The sequence below is a fragment of the Ambystoma mexicanum genome, chromosome 12 (genome assembly GCF_040938575.1).
Source record: "Ambystoma mexicanum isolate Mex_15411 chromosome 12, UKY_AmexF1_1, whole genome shotgun sequence".
Lineage (NCBI taxonomy): Eukaryota > Metazoa > Chordata > Amphibia > Caudata > Ambystomatidae > Ambystoma > Ambystoma mexicanum.
This window is the reverse complement of record NC_090936.1, coordinates 1190522316-1190549026: the sequence shown is the minus strand read 5'-3', so window position 1 is coordinate 1190549026 and position 26711 is coordinate 1190522316. Positions and strand designations below refer to the sequence as shown.

At 46.3% G+C, this 26711-nt stretch overlaps 1 protein-coding gene across 4 annotated transcripts in view; it reads left to right on the top strand.

The window, feature by feature from the left end:
- The window catches only part of USP15 (ubiquitin specific peptidase 15), a 709686-nt gene that overhangs the window by 650620 nt on the left and 32355 nt on the right, over nt 1–26711 (top strand). For all 4 annotated transcript variants that reach the window (XM_069629847.1, XM_069629849.1, XM_069629848.1 and 1 more), the window contains one exon: nt 12817–12920. In XM_069629847.1, coding sequence (XP_069485948.1) covers nt 12817–12920 — 104 coding nt within the window. The remainder of the gene's footprint in view (nt 1–12816; nt 12921–26711) is intronic.

The window sequence follows — 26711 nt, the reverse complement described above, 5'->3', positions numbered from 1 at the left end:
CTTTAAAACTCAAAGAAACCCAATGTGGACACAGGATAAAAGTCCAGAGGCAGGTAAGTACCTCCAAAGTCACTGTAGGAGAGTTTTTATATGATTGTATTACTTATAGTGTTAACCTAGCTCAGTGCTTTACACCCGGTGTGTGCCAGCATTGGACTTGGCACTTTATACAGTAGCGCAGTACTGTTAGTGAAGGGAGAGAGAGATTTCTTTTAATCTGGCAAGTATTGTTGAAAGAGACAATTTCTTAGTGTTTTGCGGAACTCTGATGGTGGGGGCATTTCAAGCCTCTTCTGGGATTGAGATCCAGGTAAACTCAGAGTTGACCCATAGGATTAATTACCACAGTCGGCTGCATTAGAGCCCAGGACTTTAGACTTCTTCGGAGGGTTAAAATTAACAAGTGGTCCTAGAAGAATAACACAGACTGTATTATCTTTGCCTGCAGTCATAGTAATCTCCCGTCGTTCTTAGGCATTTTAACAAATTGGGAAATCTATCATCTACCACTAGCCTAAGAATGATAATTGACAGAGTAGTCTGTTTTATAGATTACCTCTATATTTATTTTATTTGGACTGTTTTTTTGTGTGTGATGAAAGTGTGTTGCATTTATTGTAGCGCATACGCCTATGGACGAGTTGGCACTTTACAAAAAATAAATCCAATCATAAATGCTTCCTCTTCCCTAGCCACATTTTCTTTTGGCCTCTTTGGCTGTCATTCGTGTGGCAGAGCCCATCTGGGTGGAGAGATGAGGGATTTGGTCCTGAATTACAAAGAAGAATCCCAACAGATATTACCATCGAGAGTGTGCACAACTGTGTTGGGTTGGCAATTGCTACGGGCACGGAGCTGAGTAGGCACTCCTCAGTGAGGACCTGATGGTTCCCCCAGGACTTGCAGTAGATCAGCACTCGGCACCTACTAGAAGAGGTAGAGGGTTTCATCCCTCCACCGCCTGTGTGCTCTGTGGATGATGTCAAGTACCCTTTGGCAAACCGCAACCAGTTTGTTTCCCCAGGGGGGTGAGGCAGAGGTACTCCCAGAGGTGGGGTGTCTGCCTTTGCTGTGCCCTCTACCCACTCAGCTGCTAACGCCCTGTGAAGGCGATTTCCTTCATCAGTCCGCAGTGCGGGAGGGAGCGGGGTGACTTATCTGTTCAGCTCGGAATAGTGTCGCACCACATCGAACTCTTGTGCCTTACAGGTTGTTTTCCAGGGCTATTGTGTGCTTTTCCTTCCGTGCCCAACAGACCATCCTCCTTCCAGCCCTCTTTTGCCTCCTGACTTGCTCCTAGTGGCAGTGGTTTGGTTCCTTCTGGAGAAGGAAGGGATAGGGCTTGAACCACGCTGTGAAGAAGACAGGGGCTGGTATTCGATTTATTTCTGGTACTGCAGGAGGGACAGGGCTTGCATCCCATCCAGTATCCTAGGCTATTAAATGTGTACCTTCGCAAGGGAAAATTCAAAATGCCCAGATCCCTCAAGCCCTCGATCAACAGGACTCATTGGTTTCACTGGATTGTCAGGTCCCTACTTCCATGTGCTTACTTACACAAGCACAATGTACCTGAGATTAGTTGTGGGTCATTGCCACTGCCAATTCTAAATCCTGCCATTTGGTCTGTCTTTGAAACCCAGGGTCTTCACTAAGCTGTTGGCAGTGGTGGCAACTCACCGCAGTAGCTACAGCATTCATGTTTTCCCTACCTGGACGACTGGCTCATTCAGGTTCACTACTCAGACCAGGTGTTGGCATGTCTATTCTGTATGCGCAGCTTGGGCTTCTTCCTGAACCTCAAGAAGTCTCATGTAATGCCAACTCAGTCCCTCCGATTTTATCTGTGTGGTCATGGACACTCGCCCGGGCAGAGATTTGCTGCCCGATGAGTGGCAATATTATTCTAAATGGTGCAAGTCCTCCAATCTCTGGAACAAGTTCCTGCCTCAGTCTTCCTAAGCTTGTTGAGGCTCATTTCCTCCTTCAATTTGGTGGTTCCGACACCCAACTGCACATCAGGGGCTCCTACGTTACCAGTGGTTTGTTTCAGGGGAATATGTCAGACCTTTTGCAGGTCTCAAACACGCTTCTCAAGAGCTTGGATGGTGTGCCTTGCGAGACTTTCTGTTGAAAGGGGTGTTGCTTTGGCAACCATGGCCTCTTTTAACTGTGATCAATGATGCCCCCTTGAAAGGTTGGGGAGCACCAACTGTTGGATCCGACATTGAACAGTCTGTGGTCTCTCTCGGGAGCACATCAAGTTGCTGGAATTGAGGGAGGTCATGCTGGTCCTGGTGGCCTTCCTCCCCGCAGTGAAGGGCAAGTATGTACTGTTCCTGATGTACAACACAGAAGACATGCACTACCTCAACAGATCGGGTGATGTGGAGTCCTTGCTACTGTACAGAGAAGCAATGCAAAAGTGGTTCTGGAGAATGGCGTATCGCTGATGGTGGTGCATCTTGCCCAAACAGAGTGCCTGCTTGAGTCCTCCACTCTGACAGACTTTGGCCTCCGAGTGGAAGCTCTGCCCAGAAGTTCTGGAGGAGTTGTTTTCCTGTTGGGCGACTCCTGTGGTGGACCTCTTCACTTCCAGTGTTAACAGGAAGGGGTAGTTGTTCTGCTCCAGGGAATTTCCTCAGTAGGGAGCTCTCTGGAACACACTGACGGCTGACTGGACATTCGAGCCACACCTGTTCAGGTCTGCACTGATTTTGATCACTCAAGACTGGGCTTGAAGAACATAGTACTGGGAGTTGCTGGACATGTCCATCTTCCCTCCTTGAAGGGAGTGGATCTTCTCTCTGTGGGAGGTGTGGGACCTCCATCCGAACCTCAACAGGCTGAACCATCATGCTTGCATGCTGAGAGGTACAAAGAGCGGGGCTTGTCGAACGATGTCCTGGATGTTAATCTCTCCGCTCAGAGGCCCAACAAGAAGTCCTTTTATGCTTGCGGATAGTGTAAAAACATGCGGCTTGGTGCTGGGAGAGGGGTCTAGACACTTTGACCTGTCCCATATTGCTAAGGTGAATTACCTAAATCCACCCTCGGGGTTGAATTTGGGAGGACAACCTATTATGGTGAACAAGTAAGACTCTAAAGTCAAGCCAAACCCAATCAAGGTAGGTAGCAGAGCGTTAAGGCTTAGACCTGGGTGGGGATGTGTGAGTGTTCTAAGAATACAGTGAGCTCACACACTGCAACAGCATTAATTCCAGTTAGACATTTGCTATGAAACATATACATACAACGAGAACAAAGAAGACTGATTATAATGAGAGTTATCACGGTCAGGCAGCAACATGTTATCTTCAGTGGATGAACAAAGGAGCAGGCCCTGCACAGCTTCCGTTGATGCAAGAAGTCTGAAAATACACAAGCAGGTGTCTTGTAGTACACGCTGAAGATCCTCCAAGTTCAAAAGTAGCCCAGGAAAGAGCTGGTCAGTCCACAGTTGGTCCATGGACACTTTGGGATCCTGGCGTAATGGGCGACCCTGGTTGTTCCCACCGGTTCTAAGGGTTGAAGCACAGGCAAGGATCTTCTTCGAAATCAGGCATATTAGCAGGCCTTCTTTGTGACTTCACTGGCGTTTGGTGCCGGTCAGCTACTGGAGCCGTCCTTGGTTTGTCAGCGGCTGCACTTCTTTGTAAATCTTTGCTCCAGTGATCTGTGGAGTGGCTGCATGAGTTCTCCTTTTATCGCAGATTTGGACTGGAAGCTCGCCCAGGTCCACTAACGGTAAGGCACCTGCACCATTCAAGCTGGTAGTGACTATCTAATTATGGCTAGCGACTGGCCACACAATATGCCCAGAAACAGGCATTCAGGCACCAGGAAGTGTATTGGGACGGACAGTCCTAGCCCCCACATCCAACCACATACACCGACTACCCCTTATCCCAAGAAAACAGCAGCCTTTCCCGGGAAAGTGTATTCCCTATAAATTCTATCCAACCCTGAGAGCAGGAAGGTGGTCAGAGAACCATTTGGCCAAAGGACAGGCAAAATACTTGTGCCATGTCCATCTTAGAGTCCTAGCTGCTCTTGGTAGCAATTTGCGACAGTTGCAAAGGTGTGCAAGTTAAAAATTTCAAAACAGCTGGAAAATATCGGCTGCTAACAGCCCATTTTGGACACATCTTTTTCTTTTGTAACTTTTGTGTTACAAATAAAATAGGATAAAAAGTATTGTAACCACACTTAACTTTAAGGTTTTGTGTGAAGTTGTAAAATACAAGAAATCCATAAAGACTGTGTTGCTGCACTGATAATCTTCTGGACTGATCAGTCTCCCCATGAAGAGCATGAGCACAAAGCAAGGAAACTAAAGCAGAAGGCTTTACTTGGCTCCAAGAAATCAGGTCAGGAGACAAAACGGAGCAAAAAAAGGGTATCCCATAGAAGTATATGGTAGAAAAGCAGCAAAAAGAAAATCTTTCCTAAAACATATCCTTGGGTTTGGATTTTATAGTTTCCTTGGCGTGGGCCTGCTGATGAGCACTATGAAGGGGTGCCCAGCATCTGACTTGTTTCAAAAGCACCCCGGAGCAAGGCTTTTCCTCAACAATTCCCATTGTTATGCAATTTTTGTGGAGCTGCGCAATGTCCATCACGCCAGTTTGTGCTTCCAGCATTGGATTTAAAATTACTGTTCACATTCCTTAAGGGTGCTTTGTTTGAGCCTTTTTATTCATTTTGATCAGCCTTATGGTTATTTGTATTTTTTGGTTGTCCTCTCCATACGGTTGGTGAGGGTGGCTCCAGGCATTATCTGTTAAGCCTTCCTTTTTATTTTTTTCCAAAGAGAAGTTGACTGAGACCTTCGTTCTTCACAAAGGTGGTCTCAGACTTTAATCTCTTTCAAAAGATCCATCTTCCTGTCTTTTTTTTTCCTCCCCTCTTGCTCTTCCCAGGCAGAAGAGCGATTCCATAGGGTAGGCCTTGTGCAGGCTTTCAGCTACCACATCACTCGTACGCAGGATGTTACGAAAGATCACCAGCTCTTTGTGGGTTATGCTGGGGCCCATGCTGGCAGAAATGTGACTGAACAGACCCTGTCGAGTTGGCTCATTCTATGCATCTCCGAATGCTATGATCTGTCTTGGAAAAATGTACCTCCAGGCTCATACCCCCACCAGCAGTCTGGCTGCCACCTGTGCCTTTCAGAGCAGGTTGAGGTCCCTGTCTTTGGTATTTGCCAAGTGCTATGTGGGCTTCTCTGCACACGTGTACCAAACATTACTGCTTGGTTTCCCTTTAGGAGTGGGGGGCTCGCTTCGTCAGAGCAGTCCTCCAGAGTTTTCAGGTTTAGGCGGTGTTCTCTTGCTGTCCTCTCTTCTCCAGATCCATGTCCTGCTATGGCAGTCTTATCATAGATAAGGAATCTGTTGTAGGAAGGAATCCCATTAGAAGAACAAATTACTTACCTGTTAGTTGTTATTTCTGATCGTTCAACCATGGTTCAACAGTTCCCCCCCCCCTCCCTAGCACATTCCCAGAGGTGTGTGGGGTTCCAACACACCACCTGGGCGTTGGCAGCTTCCTACACCAAGGCAGATGCCCAAGGTGGTAAAACAAAGACGACAGCAGTAAAACATCACAAAGATGGTCCCAGTAGATCAGCCCTAGTCCTGCCAACGACAGGGAAGGACGTCAAACAGGCAAAAATCAGAACAAGTGCTTGGAACAGAGGAACAAGCCCAGTCAATATGGCCACATTGGGTCTCAACTTCTCACTTTTTGGAACCAATCAACCTTTTGCTTTTTTCCATAGTATTTTTGGGATCTTTACTTTTTGGTGGCCAGTGGTATTTCTCTTGAGGTCTCCCGGCCATTAGAACCCTTTATACCTCGCTTAGGGTATATGGTATTGGGTCGCCACTAAGGCGCCCATTCACAGGGGTCTCTCAGGCTCCCCATTGATATGGTGATTTTTTTATTTTTTTATACTACATATGTTTCTAATTGATTCCTTCCACTGATTCCTCATCTATGATAACCCTATGCCATCTCTGCTTCCAGGGGATCCTTTTCACAGCTCTGTTCTAGGCTCCATCCGACTCCTCTATGCGCCCCCTGCCGGATATGATGTCGGTGCCAGTATATATAGCTGTGCCGCACCCCATGACCTCAGTTCCCTTTTTCTGCGCTCTGTTTGCTAATTGGGAACACACTCGTTGACCTAAATATTTTTCTCCAATTCCATGCCTAGTCCATCAAAGGCCTTGGGAATTAAGCCGTGTGAGGATTGTGCCCGACGGATGTCAGTCTCGGATCGTTTTTTATATTGCTTGAGCGAGGACCAAAACACCCAGGACTGTGGGCCGTGCCAGTCCATACACCCGGCTGCTGAACTTGTTCTTGCGCAAGGAGAAATTCAAGACGGTTACTCTAGCCCAGATTCTACAAGCCCTCAATCTGCAGGACTGGTTGGTTTCCCTGAACCTTCAGGATGCCTACTTCCATGTGCCAATCATTGGAAGCATGGGAAAAAGCTGAGGTTCGCAGTGGGCCAGCACCATTACCAATTCAAGGACCTGCCAGGCGGTCTTTCCCCGTCACCCAGGGTTTTCACCAAGCTGATGGCAGTGGTAGCAGCTTGCTTCAGGAGGGAAGGCATTCATGTCTTACCATACCTGGACAACTGGCTCGTCGGAGCTCCCTCCCCGGATCTAGACTCGGAGCACCTACACTGCACATTCACTCTCTTGCTGAGCTTGTGCTTTTCCCTGAACTTCAAAAAGTCTCAGGTTCGCCATCCGAGTCTCTCCAATTCATTGGGGCAGTCTTGGACATTTGCCAGGGCTGTCCCTCCCGAGGTTCGGGTGACAAACATCTTTAGGATGGTCGATGTCCTCCATTCACAGGAACAAGTCCATGCCTTGGCTTTGCTGCGCCTTCTGAGCCTCATGGCATCCTGCATCCTTGTGGGGCCTGAGGCGAAGTTGCGCATGAGATCGCTTCAGTGGCTTCTCTGCTGCCAATGGTCACAGTTCCAGGGCCAAATGTCGTACCTTCTTCAGGTCTCAAACTAGGTGAGTACGGATCTTGTGTGGTGGGCCATGCTAGACAACTTGCTGATGCATGTTTTGCCAACCGTAGCCCCAGGTCACAGGTGCATCTGACTGGCTGGTGCGCTCACTTCTCAGACCCAACAGTGAGTGGACTGTGGACCCCTTGGGGTGTGTGGGGTCTCTGGAACACATGAACTTGCTGGAGCTGAGGGCGATCAGCCTGGTCCTGGTTGCTTTCCTTCCCACTGTGAGACACAAGACTGTGCTGATCCTGACGGACAACACAGTGGCCATGCACTACCTCACCATACAAGGTGGTGTGGGGTCCTTGCTTCTGTGCAGAGAAGTAATGCGATGGTGGTTCTGTGCACTGGAGAACAGTGTCTCTCTGACAGCGCCTTATCTGGCGAGAGAATGTCACAGCAGATGGGAGCAGACAGACTTTGGCCTTCCACAAGTGGGAGCTTTGTCAGGAAGTTCTGGTGGAACTCCTCAAGTGGATCTCTTTGCTTATATTGTCAACTGGAAGTGCAAGTCGTTCTTCTCCAGGGAATTTCCTCATCAGAGAACTCTGGCCGATGCGCTGAATCTCAAGTGGACTTTCAACCTCCTTTAAGCATTCACACCGACCCCTGACTTTCGCTGGTTCTGGAGGTTGCGCCTGTTCAGAAACGCGATTATCCTGGTATCCCCCAGACCGAGCCTGAAGAATGTGTTGCTGGACATGTCCATCCCCCCTCCCGGGCACCTTCCGGGGAGTGTAGACTTGACATCTGAACCTCAGCAGCCTGAACCTTTGTGCTTGGCTACTGAGAGGCTGAGCTACAAGGAGTGGGACTTGTTAGACAAATTCCTTGTATGCTACTTTCAGCTTGGAGGCCCGCTACAAAATCCATTTATGCCTGCCGGTGGTGTACATTTTTGATTTGGGGCTGGGAGAGGGACCTGTATTCTTTATCCTGTCCTCTGTCCCACACCTATGTTGGATTCTCTGCATTTCTTGGCCCAGGCGGACTTGCAGATTGCCACTGTGAAGGGTTACCTATTTGAGTGTTCAAGAGGTGCCTAGAAAGCGGCATGTTTTTCACAATCCTGTGGGAATTGTGTACCCAGTTTCCTTCCCGCCAGTTTGTGGTTACGGTGTGGGATTTCAATTTAGTTATGTTTCTTATGGGTGCTCAGTTTGTGCCCCTTGATTAAAGTTCTATTAGAATGCTCACCCATAAGGTGATTTTCCTGGTTGACATCACTTCCACTAGATGGGTGAAGGAGTTCCAGGCATTGTCTGTTTTACCTCCCTGTTTGTTTTTTCCTAAAGAGGTGATAATATTGAGAGTGAGACCTTCCTTTCCGCAGAAGGTGGTCTCGAATTGTCATCTCTCTCAGAAGTTCCATCTTCCTATGTTTTTTCTTCCGCATCACCCTTCTAAGACGGAGGAATGATTCCATCAGCTGGACCCGGTACGGGCCCTAAAGTTCTCAGTCTCTTCTACTAGAGAGGCTAGGAAAGATGACCAGCTTTTTGTTGGTTACGCTGGTGCTCGTGCTGGAAGGGCTGTAACCAAACAGACTCTGCCTAGGTGGATCATTCTCTGCATCTCAAAGCTATGATCTGTCTGATAAATATGTGCCTGAGAGTCTCAGAGCTCATTCTACCAGAGTGGTGGCTGCCCTGCAGAGGGCACTCTGCGTCCTGGATATTTGCCAGACAACAACGTGGGCGTCTTTGCACACATTTGCTAAGCATTACTTCTTGAATTCCCTTGTGGGCCACGATGACTGTTTTGGTAGGGCAGTGCTCCAGAGTTTTCTGGTCTAGGCATTGTTCTTGCTTCCTCCCTCCTCCTGGTTTACATACTGCTTTGGGAGTCTATCATAGATGAGGATTCTGTGCAAAGGAAGCAATCCATTAGAAGAACAAATTACTTACCTCTCGCTAATGTTCTTTCTGATGGTGGTTCCTCCCACAGATTCCTCATCGCCCTCCCTACCCGCTCCTCTTGCGGGAAGCTAGTATACCATCAGTTCTACGATCCCTCAGCTTCAGAGTGCCAGGGAAAAAGGGTGGAACTGAGGTCATGGGTCACAGCGTTTCTGGAGGACAGTTGCGTTGAGAGAGGGATATCCTAGATGAGGAATCCATGAGAGGAACATTCATCAGAAAGAACATTACCGAGAGGTAAGTAATTTGTTGGGTGGAACATTGTTTTTTAGGGAGTAGTTTGGTGGCAGCTGGACTTGAGCCATTTAACTACATTGGAAGCCCATTGCGGCACCACTGAATGTTTTAAAATCCTGCTCTCGGCCGTTTCCTTTTTTTCGAGAGGCCTTGAGGTGTCCTAAAATGGCTGTACTGATGATATGATGTGGGCTCTTTGATCCCTCAATGGCAATCTCCATACAGGTCCTTACTGGTTTACATCAGTATACGCCCCTGACTTCATGTGGGGTGGCTTAGTGGCAATTCCAGAATGGTTTGGTCATCTGACCCTTTTGCCCCAAGGTCCCGTTAGTAATCGCTTGCTGGCCTTTGTGCAGCTGCCTTTTGCAGGGGTATTTTGGTTCTGCCCTGCCACAGCCTCACTCTTTTGCCCCTTAGTTCCTGTAACTTGGTGGTAGCAGGTCTGCTGAAGTAGATCTCCCACTCTTTTTATCAGATGTAAAGCCCTCACTTGGCAATACTTTTTTTTGGGCCACTGGAGGTCCAGTTTGTTCTTCTTGAAGGCACATTGTGACTCCTCACAACTGTTGGGCTGATCTCTCTACTCTATAACCGTTTCTTGCGTTGTTTACCCCTGCATCATGCAGTTTACCACCAGGATCTTCCGCTTTGGCGGTGGGTTGCTGCTGGAGTCCAGAACGGTGCTGAGACTTCATCAATCTACCAGATCGTCAGCTGGGGATGTCCGATGGCGCCCGAGCTATTGTCCTCCCTACCCTGTTCTCAGACCGTGTGCAGCTAACTTCGTTCCATCAAGCTACTAGGAGCTCTTTACGAGGCTTCCCATGTCTTCCTGGGGTCCTTGTCTTTAGGAAGCTGTGAAGATTTTTGCAAGCCCATAGGGGGCTTACCTGCTTTTTATGTTTTATGGTTTCCTGATTCTCACCACCAACCTGTTATTTTATATTGGGTGTTTACCTATGGTAGTGGGAGCACCTATGGACCGTGGGGTTAGGAGAGTCCTGTACATTACTGCTTTTATAATGTGTGCTGTGAGAAACCAGAAGGTGTCTCACCCACTAATCCCAGGGGATTTGTCATCCAGGACATGGCCGAAGCTTTGGGATCCAGTTCTTAGGGGTGGACCAGTGCGGGAGGATCATCTGGTTGAGTGGTCTTCTGGGAGTGAGACACCAGATGGTGAGATGCATGATCCCCCTTCACCCCATCCTACCAGGTAGGATATTTAGTAAATCAACCCCCACCCTCCCTTTTTACAACACAAACACTTTTTCACATACAACCCACGACGAGAGAAAATGATTATCACCCGAGCGTATACTTGACGTGTCCCAATACAATGGTAGGCAATTACTGACCATCAAACACACCTGACTTCATTACACTTCCCCACACAGATAAAAGGCGGAACATGTGAGCACACTAAGCGAGGCAAAGCACACGAGGAAACGGCAATTCCAAGATGACACCTTTTCCACAAGTAACCGTTATTTTCGAGAGACCTCGAGAATAGAAAGCATAAGACCAGCAAACCAGGCTGAAGAATTCTGCATCATGTGTCGGAGGTACCCGGGGCCCTCTGTGTCGATAATAAAGGTGGGGAGAATCACCAGCTGCCGTGGTACTGTCCTTGACTCCAACAACAAAGCAGAGTCAGTGAAACTAACACAGCCGGTGAGTTGGGGAGACCGATACAACACCGGTCTGTGTTGAAGCCAAGGTTGCAAGCAGCAACATTGTATGGCGAGTGCTGGAACAAACATTGTATGAAACATAACATTGTAGTGCAGATGAGTGATTGAACTTTGAAACTCTAGATACAATACCTTTGACAGAGTGGTCCAGCCTCGCATGTGTGCTCAATGGAAGTTCTCTGTAAGGTATTCAGCTGAGAGTAAGAGAAGGAGTGGCAAAAGATTGTGAATCAATGTAGTCCTGCAACGGGTTAAGCAAAATCCAGTGCACAATTGAAAGTCTTCGATATTGATACAGTAAAGAAAGTTGATGGCCAACTAGATAAAGTTAGACTGAGCCTGGCAGAGGGAGATCAATTGAAAGCTCTGAGTTAAAGCATGTTTGTGTGAATTGGGTCGAGCCCGGCTGAGGGGGACTGATTGAAGGTTCTGTGCCCGGTGGAGGGGGAACCCGAGGTGCATAGTAAATCACCTAAGAGAACTGTGTATCTTTGAAATACATAGAGGAAAGGAACTTTGTTGCATCAGGCCCTCTGAAAGAAGAGACTTTGAATGGCAAAGAGACTTTGGCACAGATGGCCATGACGTTGAAGCTTTGAACTGCACCCTCCTGCCAGAGAAGCCAGAGACTGTGCTAAGCTATAGTGTGCTGCCGTGTCCCGTGCTGAAAACGTGGGCAAGGGAAGCCAATTGCTTGAATATTCTGACATATCATTTCTTGAACGCTTCTCTTTTTTTAACATTATTTCCCACACTATTTGTATTTAGAGGTAAGGATTGGCAAAAGGTTTATTCGTTTTGGCCCTTTTATTTTGACAAGACACCACTAGGACTACGTTATTGTTTGATGGTCGTAGCTTGCTCTCATCTTTAGATTTAGGATTAGATGGGCATTTTCCAAACCCAATTGAAGTTCAATAAACTCCCTTGAACTGTGGTCACTTGTCAGTCTTACTGTTGATACCATGCCTTCCTTACAGTGCCCCCTACCTGATAGTTACACCTCTGTCCAGGTTACCTAAACTTTGAGAGGTTTGGCTTCCCTTTGTTGTCGGGTCTATTAGCCCCCATCAAGGTAAGTAGCTGTGGATAGAGGGTGAATCCAAAAACTGCCTCAACAGGCAGCATAATCCTACAGCAGGTAAGTAAACCTGATCGATTCTCAGAAAGATCTGACAAAACTTGAGACAGAATCGGTGTCTCCCCTAGAAAAACCTACACTCAATTACAGCTGCCGTCAGCTTATTTCCTTAAACCAGTCCAGAGTGGTGAAATCACCGTAGAATTAAAATGGGGTGCTTAAAAAGCCAGCCTGTCCAAGGGCAGTATGGGCTACCAGTATCAGGGAAACTTCCGAAGTAGTCTTTGTAGCCACGAATTGGCCACGAATATAGGTTGAAGTTCCAAAGAGGAAAAAAGTTTAGGGGAATCCTTAAGACTCAGCAGAACCCCCAAAAATGGAATACTGCTGTAACAGATACATATACAGCTTTTTTCTTTTCATCAACCCAGGCTAAGGTGCATCTGCCCAGTACTGATGGAATATACTTCTCAACAGTACACACCTGTTTACAGTCAAACGAGAGCAACGTTTAATTTTTTTATTTAACTGTTAATTGGTGCAAGCCTGACAAATGGGGATTTGCACAGTATATGAATCCAAAAGTCACCAATAAAGGAATACTACATTTACTGGTAAATAATTGGCCAAGATGCAGCATTGTGCTCATGCAGCGTCATGCAGCGTCATTAATGTTTGCGCATTCCTAGGATGCATGCCTGTTGCTGACGTGTATTTGCTATGCTTGCAATTGGTATCGTTACATGGCACTCACATATCTGCAATCGAAAGTGCTGTAAGAGACAGTCAACTACAAAGTATTGAAAATGCTAAATGTGACTTGTTTTCTTCACTTAGTGACTTGGACATGGCAGAGTTCCTGATTAATCCAAATGCTGGGCCGTGCCGTTACAATTTAATTGCTGTGTCAAACCACTACGGAGGAATGGGAGGAGGGCATTGTAAGTTATATTTATACACTATTGTTAAAGAACGTGTAGTTGTTTTGAAAACTGTTTAATGACTCAAGAGTGCAGTGTTATATAATTGGCATTGACTGGTCAAAAGCTGAAGTGACATTACAGTTAAATAACCACCCTCTTCCAATATACTAATAGCTCACTCCCTGCTTAAATTGTATTTATGCATTTATCAGAATGCTGCCATGTGTGCTTTCTTGAATCTCAGTAGGATACTGTTATTGCAATGCAGTGCCATGGGGATACTTTCGGATCACCCTTGTCTTTTACACTTGATGCTTTTATATGTGCCTAAAGACAAGCTGATGGCCGCAGATAAATGTTGACAATTTTTGCATTATTGTCAGTTTGCACATTCGCGTTTACCTCACATGACTACTAAACGTGGCTAGTGCCCTAAAATGGCTGTGCCATGAGATTTTTCACTTGTCCTTTGGCCATATTGTTCTTTGGCCTTCTTCCTGATCTGGAGACCCCTCGGGATCATTAGGGCCTTCTACAGAGGGTCATGCAAAAAAGCCTAACTTAAATTCACGAGAAGAAACACCTCCCGAGGGTCTGTTAGTTCAGTCCCCCTCTTATAAAAAAAAAAGAAGCAACTTCCCAGTAATAGATCCCATGGGCAGGGGATGTTTAGTATCCTATACTTTCTATTGTTAGATCAGGACACCCACCTTATGTGGGGTGCTTGCACTGCATCCCCTTTCTCACTGCTCCTGTAACTTTTTGGTTACATGGCAAGCCAAGCTAATCTGAACGGCAGAAGGCAGTGGTTTTATCCTACCTCCTTTTGTGCCCGTTTTATATTCCCAAGCTGTACTCGCAGCCACAGTAGTGCACAGAGGGGTCACCATTTACCCAAAATGATGACATGTGTTCTTTTTTCACCATTTCATGATGGCTTGTCCTTTATTGGTCCTTCTGTCGTGCAGGGTGGAGGAGGTCCTGATTTGACTTTTGTCTTCAGCAGGATCCCTTTGTGAAGGCCGCCAAGGCGCCAGTGTGTCTGTAAGGACAGGAAAAGGGGGAGAACTCTGAAACTCTGCTGTTTTTTCTACTGCTGTGCCTGCCTGGAACCAGTTCCAACTGGGAGGCTGGCTGACCTGAAAAGACGGCCATCACCCACAGTTTGAATGGTGCATGGGTGCTAATTTGCTGTACTTGTGCATTAGAGGCCTGGATCTTTCAGCTGAAGACAAGCCGACCACAAGAACTGAAGAATTGAGGAGAAGGAAGAGGAGAGGTTCCCACAGCCACCTCAATACCACCGGGGATGACTTCTGAGTAATCGCTGCTGTCTGACCCCTTCTTCCAAGCATCAGGAGAGCCCCGAAAACGACACTCTCCCTTAGACTGGTGGGTCCAATCCTTCTCAGGACGACCAGCATTTCGAGGTATCCCACGACAAGCTGTGACCTTTATGGGGACCCGTGGACCTTTGGTCACTGTGCAATGCTTCACCTTCCGAAAATCGAATCCTCCCGAAACTTTGGTGGACTCTGGACTCTTTGGATTCCACTCACCAGAGCACTGGACTGAGAAAGCGAGACTAATCGCCCGGGCAGTATCTGTTCTTCACTGGTGCTTAGAAAAAGGCGACAAAATCACAGAACCATGAAGAATCCTTTGCTGCGAGATCATTCCAGTGTCCTTCTTTCATCTGCCTGACCAAGAGTCCGGTGACGGGGTCTGCTTCTGCATAGCGCGGGCATCATCACACCCTGGTACCCACTAACAGCCCTCCATCTAAGGGCCAATCAAGAAAAGATGCAGCCTCTTTCCTGTTTGCTGTCCAACGATGGGAGCTTTGCTGTCTCCACATAGAAGAGTCTGCTCTTCCCCCAATGTGTCAAAAACCATGCTGGCACTGCTCTCCTCCAGTTATGTAGCCCTGCTAATCTTCCAGCCCAGCACTCCTCAGCTGTCCCCTTCTCCAATGGTAACTCCTTGTCCAGCGTTAGCGAGGAGACTGGTGGAGGGTCCTCCCTGCACTCAGTCTGCCCTCCATCTCCTTAACACCCCAATGCATCGGGAGTCAGCAGCTGGTCTCTCCACAGGCTGCACACCACTTGCCCATCAGTCTCACCTCCATAAAACAGCCTGCGTGATATAGCCTCCTGGCGCGCCTGCCGTGGGTCGGGTTACTGTCCCTCCTGGTGGCCGCCAAGCCACGACGTGGCTTTATCAGCCCGCGCTCCAGTGAGGCAGCCCTCCCTAGCCACCACTTTACCTTGGCGTACAGCCCCAGGGGCTCTGCTGTCCTCATAGCCTGTGTCGCCCTGAGACGACCCTGCACTCCATTACTGCTCCACCTCCCTGCTCCAGGTGGTGGAGTCCGCCTCCTCCAGCTAGTGCTCTCCGGCGTTGCACTTTCCACTCTGCTGCAGGTCCTTTCACTGCGTGCTGCTTCTGGGCCGGTCACTTTCTGAGCCTGCCGGCGGCAAACTTAATCCCACCTGCTCGACCACCGCACCTCAGGACTTTGCACAAGAATAATTACATTAGGAGCGCACCTCAAGCTCCCAAAGCTCATCGGCAGGGTCGCAAATTATTCCCCTCTTCTCGGCACCATATTTTTTTCAGCGGAATGCGGTTTGACCGCTATTCAATCAGGATTTCTACAGACGGCCACAGAAGCTCCAGCAATTCAAGTCTGCATGCCATGCTTGCTGGCCACGCCCCCTCCAAGAGACATTCTTTTGCTCTACTTTAGTACATATTAGTGGAAGGGTTGGTTAGGTTTGGACCAAGAACATTTACTTCTGACTTTCTGACGACAGACCAGCACTTTTAGTTTCTTTCGTTAGGCAGGAAAGTCCCTATAGCGATACTCCTTTTTCATTATAATTACATAAAAGAAGCTAGAAATGTCCACAATGTGTCCCAACGCCTCCTTCCGACGCACCACATGCACTAGAAGATTTGCCGTTCCGCAGTTTCATCCGGAACTTCGGTGGTCGCCAGATCATTTTACAAGTCGCCTTCCTGTAAAGATTCTGCCTCCCAGCATCCAGGGATCCTGTCTGGGAAGATCGTCTTCAACCACCACAGAAAAACACCTGCTGTTGACCGTGTGCAGTGATTGTCGCAGGAACCAGCTTTTCTCTGTGTGCTAGTGTCCTGAAGAAGCCTGCAACCGTGCCTGAGGGCTTCCTCGACTGGATCCAGCGGCATGAAAACCTACCTCCAACGGCTCCCAGTCGACCTGCCTAGACAATTGGGAAAATTGGAGCAAGGGTGGTGAGTAATCGCAATAATTAAACCCACCCCTTTCTCACCTATAATACAATTTAGAATAAACTTTTGTTTATTCTATTCCATCGCTTTTTAAACGTTTGTTCAAAAAGTGTTCTAAAAGCTAGTAAAAGCATCTTGCTTACCTCTAATATTCTTGAGAAGTCTTCTGGAACATTTTGCACCACCACAAGAATGTTTCCTACCTTTGTAGGCACAAGGCCCCAGCCAACATAGGCGTGGGAATTAGTAAGTTAGGGTATTATCCTTGTGAACTGGTTTTCCTTTCGGCATCATTGCTTACCTTCCTTTCAGATGTTTAAGTGAATTGTGCGCATTTCTACAAACCAAAGGTGAATGTATATATGTTTGATAACTGAGTGTTCATTTTTGTAGTATCTTTTGTGCCTATAAAGTATTTTGGTACTTACCTGTCTAAGCAGAATTATTTTTTGCTTCACTTTGTGGACTATTGTGGACCTCCGACCACGCTCATGCACTCCTGAGACTAAGCCTTGACCACTCTGCACGCTTACCTTGATTGGGTTTGGCTAACCTCTCATAGTTCATCCTGTTCAATAGAACTAGGGTGGCATCCTGAAATCTGTCCACCAAGCCAGGTTTGAGAAAACCACCTTAACAGAATGTTCATGAAACTGTTTCACAAACCTGAAAATAGCAGCTGTTAACTGAACTTTTAGTGTTTGTCTATCGACTTTGGCTCCCCCTTCATCACTTCAGTAAATCGGATACTTAGATAATCAAATTCTCTGCATTGACCTATCTGGTTGCCTTTGAGTGAAAGAAGCAGGACCGTTTGTTCTGATTGCTCAGTCAGTATGCTCGATTTGACTAATTTCTTGAATAATCTGTCCCTTGTTAATTCTGTATTTGCATTCATTAGTAGTGGAGGTTCTAGCGCTTAGAACCAAGTCCTCTGAATAGGATATCAAAGCAATACCTCTTTTGCCTACATGCTGTACATCTTGTGTGTCCTGTTGCAGGGATGATTGCTGTGAGTTATACAGGCTAAACAATAGAAGGGTGAGAGCACACCCCCTACAGCACTCTTTTATAGGCAGGGCACTAATCAGTAACTTTCCGCCCAGCCCCCTCCCCCTGCCCCCCATCAGACATCATAACTGCACAATGTTGGCCATATATCCTCACCTGTCAACTGAGTACCCCAAAAGGTATACCCATGTTACAGGATGCCAAGAATTGGTTTTGGTTACCAAGATCGAATTAAGCCAGTGGGTCAACTATAGGGGAAATTGCTTGGCAGTTACATAATTTGCTGCCTTTTAAGTTGTTCCCAGACCTTTTCGGAAAATGTACTGGTGTCAAAGAGTCAATCTTGAAGTCTAAATGAAGTCAGTTAATAACAGTGGTGTCAAGAACTGTACATTTAAACAGGCCACCTGGCGTTCCTTTGCAAGGGCTGTGATTCAATTCAGGAAAGTAATGGTGCAGGTACAGTCCTCACCTTCTGTACTTAACATATCAGAGCGCTTCCCTTTTCATTGATGCTCATCTTCATTTATATATGAGATCCCATAGATATTTGCATTATGAGAAGCCCTGCTCTGGACATGGACATTTTGCCTCAATACTTTCCGGTGTCCACATCAATACTGTGAGCTACTAATTGCCAGATTTCCCTAGAATGTGTTCCAGCTGCTGCAGTGGTAAGCTCTTAGCATGCTTTGATCACTGACTGGTTTTTACTTGTTTTAAGCCAAGCTCTGTAGATAGTTTTCTGAAGAGATTTGTGCTTGGATCGATATGTTATGATATGATAGGTTATTTATAACACGCTTAATACCCAGAGGTTTCTAAGCGCGGACTCGGGGATCGAACCTGTGTTGCTCTGTATCGTCTTGCTTCCAAGGCAAGCACGCTGCCCCTGAGCTATCCTCCCGAGACGATATTTAATAATGCTAAAAGTTCTTTTGTCGCAATTCTTCAATGTATATCAACCTAATCCCTGTTCAACTGGGGTGGTTTTCCTTGGGGCCAGTAAAGTCCGCTTACACTGGACTGTTGATCCCTTTGGCCTTTTAATGATGCCCTTTTTCCAGCAGCTTGCTTGCAATGTAGTGCTGTGTAAAACCCCAAAACAAACTGGAATGTTTGTCGCTAGTAGCCAAGCAACCAACTTGGAGTCAAATGAGCCAGCCTTAGTGACCCCAGATCTGCGATTTACCGAAATATGAAAAGTTTCAAGGCTCTGCTGAAAGCCACGAATGAAGAATGCTATTTAAAAACTTTTGAAGACTACTCTGAAAGGTATGGCCTGGAACACTAAACCTCTTCTGTACGAAAGTGGTGCATTTGAACAGGGGAGGCTGCCAAACCACCCTGACTTGAGGTAGTCTGAGGGGTTGTTAGGTAAGATTTTCATATCAATGATAAATCTTCCTGACCTGCACTAGGTAACTATTTTACCTTGTCCCTAGGTGAAGGGGGATCTTTTTCCCCACTGTCACCAAGTCTTTTACTCTTTTTATGGGTATGCTAAAGTTCCCAAGTAGTAAAGAGGGATTTGTATCCCTCTTTACATTTTATATATTGAGCCAGCACACCCCACCTTATGTGGAGTGCTTGGGGGGGCTTAACAATCTATCCCCTTTCTTACTTACCTGGTAACATTTTGTTACAATTGCGATTTTACATGAATGGCTGGTGTCAGTGGTTTTACCTTTATGACTTTTAGTAATGCACAGAGGGCCCACCTTTTTTTCTAAAAAGGTGGGCTCCTTTTTTTCGACACTTGTTGTGTGCTTGCCGTTTCTGAGGCCTTACCCTGCTATTCTAGGCAGGAACTACCTCAGTGGCTGTTTTGTCATCAACAGTAATCCTGTAGATTCCACGCCCAGGCTCCATAGTGTCAGGAAAGGCAGGAAGCAAGGTAGGTGTCCAAACCTCTGCAGCCCTTTGTCATCCACCTTGCCTGAATGGGAGCAAATCCCAGTGGGGGCGGGAGGGTGGGAGCGCGCTGGCTGTCCTGATTGGACCACCAGACTGCCCCTTTCTGTAAAAAGCGGGGAGAGAATGCAGAGGTTGTGCTGTAGTTCCTGATAAAAACTCTGAACCTGGAAACTACTGACAAGTCGACCACTGGAGCTGAAACCGAAGTAGAAACTAAAGCTGAGAAAACTCTTGCCTGCACCCTTAGCCATTGATCCCTGCTGCAAATTCCTTTCCACAGTCCTGTCTTCATGACAAAGAATCCATCGACCAGGTTTTTGGCTGCAGATCCTGATGTATTCCTGCTGCAACTCTTCTCTGCTGAGGTACTGTGTTGGCTGGGGTGTTTACTTACGTTAAGCCTGTGTGATTTCTGGTAAGCTTTGGGGGTGTTTTCTGTTATTGGGAGTCCTCTCATCCAGTCCATGCAGGCCCACCTCTGGAATCCTCCTAGGCTGTTTTCTCGGACGTCCCTGGATCCTAACTAACTTTAAAGTGAACTGCTTACTTGTTTGAACAGTCTTCCACAGGAACTCTGACTTTTGTCTGCAACAGAACTCATTCTCTTCCTGCCTACAGCTGGCACCTAGACCACTAGGGTCCCTCTGAATGAACTCATTCCATAGAATAGGGAAGGACTGGATAAGACAAGGATTCTGTCTGGAAAAGTATAACAAGTGTTGAAAAGTACTTGTGAAAGAGTTAGTTGGTAACTGTATCTCTAAGAGTGAATAGTTACAAAAGTCCTTACTTCGCTTGAATGTGTGTTGTGACATTCTGAAAAGTATATGTAAGGTTATTTTTACTCACCTGTGAATTGGTTATGCCACTTTCCCAAAAATAATATGCTTTTGGCTTTACTAACTATTTCTTTCAGAGAATAGTTGTATACGTTCCCAACTGGGTCTTGCTTCCCCTAATTTGCCGTATAGCCTCTTTAGAGTAAGTCTGCCTAAAGTGTAAGATTGCGTTTGATTTCCCTGGTCTGTTTCATACAGATGCTAAAACAGTCTCGGGTCTATACTTACCTTTAAGTTGCTTTTAGCTCCTTTATAGCTCCTTTAAAAAGTATATAGGTTTTACTTACCCTGAGTTAGCTGTGTGCCATCCTAAAATAAGATAGTTATTGCTTATCTCGGTCGGTGTTCCACTGATCTGAAAAGCAACTCTTATAGTATATTACAACAGTAGGTTTTACCTGCCTAAGATAGCGGTGTGCCATTCTTAAAAAGTGTTCTTAGGTGTAGCTGAACTTGTCCTGCCTGATGCATCCTAAATCAGTGTAAAGAGTTCTTACTTATCTTAGTGTTCAACTGAGCTGAAGTGCAGCTGTAATTGTATATAACACCAATAGGTCTTACTCATCTAGTATAGCTGTGTTATCATAAATGTAGTAGTAGGGATATACCGTTCCTTGAATCTGTGTTCCACTATTCAGAAAAGTATCTTGTTAACAGGATTGGTTGATTACGTGATTTCTTTGCTGAGTATCACTGCATAACTGACAGTCTACTACCCTTATATTACGGAAAGTAATCTGAAAGTAACTTGTGAATAGGTGTGGCCTATACTAAATGTGTTTGATAAGGTCTGACTTACCTAGAAATACTGTTAGTTTATTAAATAAGTCATTTGCTTTAGTCTGTGTACTTTAAAACGTAGTGTTCTGTTTTTATAATGTGTCTATATGATCTGTGATGGTACTTATTTCCCCCAAGATCTATCTGGCCCTACTTGTATTTAAATAAACCATGTATTTGTACAATAGTGTTTCAGTGTTTCTTTGGACCATATGTGTACTACAATGTCTTTGTACTGATTCTACAGCCCTCCTCCCTCCTAGGAGAAGCCTTGCTGCTCTGTCTACACTACCATATACTCAGGTTGTACAGCCGTCTACTAAGAGTGGAGTCTCAGATGAATGGTTTTGCTAAGCCTTTAGTTGGACTTCAGAAAAACTGTCCTAACAGGGGTATCCTATAAATGTCTTGGCCTCATGAAACCAAATGCTTCTCTTCTCTGTAAAAAAAATAGTCCGGATAAGGTGTAAAACAATAGCAAAAGGTTTGGGGGTCCATGGAACATGGAGGAAAAGTTGCCTAAAACATAAATCTTTCCTAACACACCACATATGGGAACCTATTCAAGGTGTTCTTTCTAATTATTTTGGGGCCACTGTAAGGAGCAATAGCTCTTACTATTCAGATCACTTTTTCTTAGCAAAGATATAGGCTAGAAAACTGCATTAAAATTACATTTTCCCATCAATTGTGAAGGAAGTCTTGATGGTAACCTCGGCTGTCTAAAAACACCCAATCTGTTTTACTTGCTCCTCATTTATACATTGTTTAGTATTTCATTAGGGAAAGAACCTTCCAAATGGTTGTAGCTTTTTCATTATTTCATTCTGTCAGCTGCGAGCATATGATCCAAATAGGGATGTGCTTAAAGTCAAAGCACTTGGCCCTACATGAGCCTCCAAGTACAATGGAAATTAGCCATGCTGCAGGCGAAAAGTTTAAATTATTTGTGCTTTATGCGCATGAGAGTGCAACTTGGGGATGCCTGCTCTTCCCATCAGCTTTGAAGTGGCGGTTGAGTGACCTTTGAGACACTGTTCTAAATCCGACTGATTGTGGCATTGTTTGACATGGCTGTTATTTTAGTCTCCTATTACGCAGAACATAGTGTGTTATAAATAGCTGACTTGACAGATGTTCTTTCCCACATCTTTCAAATATTGGAACAAGTTGCTCTAATTTTGGAATTCAATCTTGATTTTCTAACCCTTGAAAAGGTCTCCCATCTGCGAGAATGAGTGGCATAAGTGTGCAGATGTGTGTCTGTGTGTGTACACAGTTAACAATGCAATTCCTTGGAAATCTACATCACTTTCTTATAGCCTTAATTAAGTGACGGTCCAATTTATGTAATTTCTATTTCGCTGTATTTTGGCACTAACCCCAATAGATTTTTTACAGCGTTTGAACAACTTTTGAACCAAACTTGTATGGACCAGAAAGACAGAATTAGCCTGAACAAATTAATGGGAGACGAGAAGGATTCTATGGCAAGACGGTTCTTCAGATGTTTTGTGATGCACTTACTCTCCCTCCTTTGGAAGTGAATTTTAATGAATATTAAACTGCTAGTCAGCCATTCCCTTTAAAAGCTGAAAATGTCTTGGTGCAAATTGCTGAGAGAGACCAAGAGCTGAGCTGCTTGGAAACATTGATTACTTTAAATCACGGGGTCCCATTGCCGGATAATCTGATGTTTTTGAAAGCTTGGCACTGTAGTGCAACTCGGTCACTCAACATTGTGAAACCTTCTGATTATGCTCACTGTTATGAGGTGGAGGTAAAGAAAAACAGTCCTGTTTGAGTCTGTTCTCAAGGGCTACAAGGCTCTTGAGGTTGGATGGGAGCCTTATAAAGGGAATTCAAGAAGTACATAGGAATGAAAATGCTTGATTAATCATTCCAATGGTTTTTCCACAGTCCTCTGGTCAGGTGTTAGAAAAGATCTATCCTGAGCAGACAAACTGGGTGTCAACCGAATTGAAGTAAACCTCACCCAAAGGGTAGCAGAGCAGTCGGGCTTCTCTGTTAGGAGGGGATGTGCTGGTACCAAAGTACAATAAGACTCATACCCCTTTGCAATAAAATACGCCCCACATAATATACTGTAAAGATATACAAACATTTCTTTGGTATTGCATAATAGTGTAAAACAGGCAAATAAGTACTTAAAATATACCAGCAAATAAATGTTGAAGGGATAAGAGAATGAGCCTGCTCCATTCCAGGACACACAATATCAAAGCCTAACAGGCGAGTACTGAGCGCATAGAAGTCATAAGGGGGTTGGGGGGGGGGGGGAGAGAAAGGTGTTAGGGAACAGGTCCAAATAGCAAACCAACAGCAAGTACACTTAGAATCGCAGTGCTAGAGTCCAAATGGTCTCCCATGAGGACGCATTGGGGACAAATCCCATAGGTCCATCGTAGTTATAGAAAAAAGTAAGTTAAACAGGTGCAGAAAAAGGGCCAACCAGCTAGTGTGGGGACCCAAGATTCTAGAACCAAAAGGCCAGGAAGAGCTTCAAATACTGTTGCGCCCATTACTCACATGGCATCCGAGAAGGTCGAATCCATGTCGGAGCAAGGTAAAGCGGCACTCGCTGTACTCCCAGAGCTAGTGAGAGAGGTAGCCTCTCCCGATGCGCCCGCCTCGAAAGACAAGCCAACGCGGAAATGCAAGCTACGCTAGAGCCCTCAGATCTGCAGCCACGAGAGTGCGCTCCTCACGGCAAACCAGCCACCGTGGAGAGCCGAGGTACGACAGTCCCTCCTGACGTATATCATCTGAATACATCGACCTTAAACAGAGTCGAGCCAAAACCGTTCCCAGGCGATGCTGAAACAGAACTAATATTCGCTCTAGATCAATCCGACCGCTCCACATCAAAAGATGACGCTGTTGGCTCTAAGCATACCACCAAAACTTCGATCGAAAAGGACACCTGTAACCACCAAGAGGACTCAATACCACAGATAAAGTCTCCAAACACACGAGCAATGGCTGATAATGCACCGACACCACCAAACCCTGCTCTGATTTCCCAAAAGAACTCTATTGCTGGCAGGATCCGGCTGGGGCATGAGTCTCACGTTGAGCCCAGCAGAGATGACCCAGACCTGAGCTATACACTCCCGCTGGTTAATTGGGAACCTTCCCAAAAAAAGAAAGCACTCTTGGCAAAACAATGCTGGCAATTAAAGCATGGCCAAAGAATTAAATCTGATGATATAAAATCTTCTGCTTTCCATACACCGACACGGGCGTAGCCCGACTCTCACTTGACATCACGGAAATAGAGCTACTTATGTCAAATCACGAAAAAAGGAAAGAAGCCTTCCTGGAAACTAGGAGAAACAGCTTTTCTTGTGCCCATTGTTAGGGAGAATCTCTGTGTAGGCTGAATTTCCTAACCTAGTGTGTCCCCCAGAAGCTTTGCTGGATTTTTGGGGTTTATTTTTTTCTCCTGCCAAGAGTGAGACTCTTTTACCCTCACTCTTGGACATGTGAGTGTGTTTCTTTGAATCTAGATGTGTTTAATGGGCTATGGGGTCTTTTACTCCATAGGGTTTCATGTGTTTTTGTGATGTGTGTTTCACAGCACCCTCCGTGCAGTAACACAGGGGTTTCATAGTGACCCCCCAGTATAGGCTCCATACCCTGGGACTGACTACTGTCTCCCAGGGCATGTAAAGTCACCATTGACTTTACTAGTCTTAAATTCTGAACAGAACCAGTACAAACCATCATATTGTGGACGTACTGGCTGGGGCAATTCGATTGCCCCAGGGTCTGTTAGTCGAGGGGGCACGTCTCCGTCCCCCCTGATCGAGTTTTGGCTGGTGGCAGTGGATACTACTTTTTATATTCAACCGGGAATACTTTCCTATGGGATTTCCCATTGATTTAGGCTACTATCTTTATTTAATTATTTAAGGTAGCCTCGAACATACCGCCGGTTTATTTAATTAATATTAATTCTCCGGTTGGTATTTTTTGCCAAAACTTGATTCTAAAATGGCGTTTGTGTTCTCTTCTGTGACTCCAACCCAAGTCAAGCCCTTTGTTCCACTTTTTGGCGGGCTTCTCCACAGAAACCCTCCAAAGTGGTGCCACTATGTCTGGGGTACTTAGCAGGGGTGGAGGGGAATTTAGGCACCCTGGACTGAGTTGCCTAGGCAACTCAAGTCGCACTCCGTCCTAATTGGCCCAAGTGGTGAGCCGGCCGGCTCACCACTTAGCATGTTTGAGTGACAGCTAGGCTGAGTGAATGGGGGTTTGCTGCATAAAAGCAGGGCTTTGGGGACTGGAACTTCAGAAGTCGCTACAGGACCTAAGAATCCGACGAGGGAGAAGCTGAGCCGACCTGCCACGATACCACGACCGGTGGAGCCCTGCAGGACCGTCTCACCACTTTTCCCAACGACAGAGGAGATCTCCCGCCGGAGAGTCTTCTTCCTTTGACTGGTGGGGATAACCAGTTTCACCGTCTTTTCGATTTCCCAACGTATCTCGTGGCCGCCTTGCCCGTGCTAAGCATCCTGGCAACCGGGATACCACGTTTTACCACGACCGCGAGATAAAGGTACCACCTTTTACCGGAAAACTCTGCGGCTGGTTTCTGCCCTGGTAGTTCAACGACCTGCATCTTTCCTCCACGTCGAGATCTTCTCTTCCCCTGGACGACGCTGCAACTTGCAACCACTACCAGGAACAACTGCCACCGCTGGAGGATACTTCCCACTTGAGGTACCGTGTCCCACCTGGCTTCTCTTGCAACCGACTGTACGGGGTAGATTTAGCCCCCAGCTTTCGAACCTGGGTTAGTCTGGGACACCCTGGCTAAACTTTTCTAAGCCTCTCTAAACTCTTCTCTGAACTCTGTGCAAGACTTTCTAAGCCTAGTGTAACTGTGTGATCTTGGGCGCATTTGTGCTCTGCTCTCTCTAAGAGTGGGCCCAGCCTTTGGACTTTGGCTCACCAGTGACTTTTTGCTTTCTGCCTTGCTAATAGTGTTCCTGAATCGTAGAGTGGTGTAATCCTGCATATTCTGTCTTTTTCCCTCCCTTTTTCACAACCTTAGTATAGTGCAATCTAGTTAAGCACTCACCTCTGTATGAAAATAAGTGGTGTCTTACTGTGATTTTCTAATAAGGGAAAAAGGGGTGTATATATCATAATAGTAACTGTGTTTAGAATATTTTACGATAAGAGTGCTGGAGTGTTTCAACTGTGTGTTTATAAATAAATAATTATATACTTTGATACCAAAGCTCTGGTCAGTGTTTGCTTGTATTATTGTATCTGAGTGCCTATTGAGTATACTTTGCATACTGCCTAACTCTTCTTGAGGGAAGTCTGACTGCTCAGCCACAGCTACCAGGTAAATCTGGGTGGTACAGACTGCTACCAAGTGGGTTTACTGCTAACACCTGTAGTCTTAAATCTTTTGCAGTGGTCCCTAAGGGAACTGTACAGGTTTCTGCCTAACACCCATCACCTCTGCACGGCGCGTGGGAGCGATTCAGGCCCTATCTTGCAAGCCTCCATACTTGACTTTTCACGACACGAGGGTGGTGCTCGGGACGCACCCCTCCTTCATGCCCAGGGTGCCGTCGGACTTGCACCTCAACAAGCCCTTGGTGTTACCAGTGTTCTTCCCGTCGCCTTTGTCGCCGGCCGAGAGGAATTTGCCCTCGCTGGATGTAGCTAGAGCGCTGACGTTCTACGTGGACCGCACGAAGAGTTTTCGGAAGACGTCACAGCTTTTTGTGAACTTTGGACCTGTGAATAAATGGAAGGCTCTCTCGAAGGCTTCCATTTCCAGATGGCTCTCCCGCTGTATCATGCACTGTCACCGGTTGGCAAACCGACCGTTGCCCGGCCGTCCGAGAGCCCATTCGACCAGAGCCATCGCTGCTACCACGGCATTCTTGTCTGGTGTGCCCCTGCTGGACATCTGCAGGGCTGCTACGTGGAGGTCGACGCA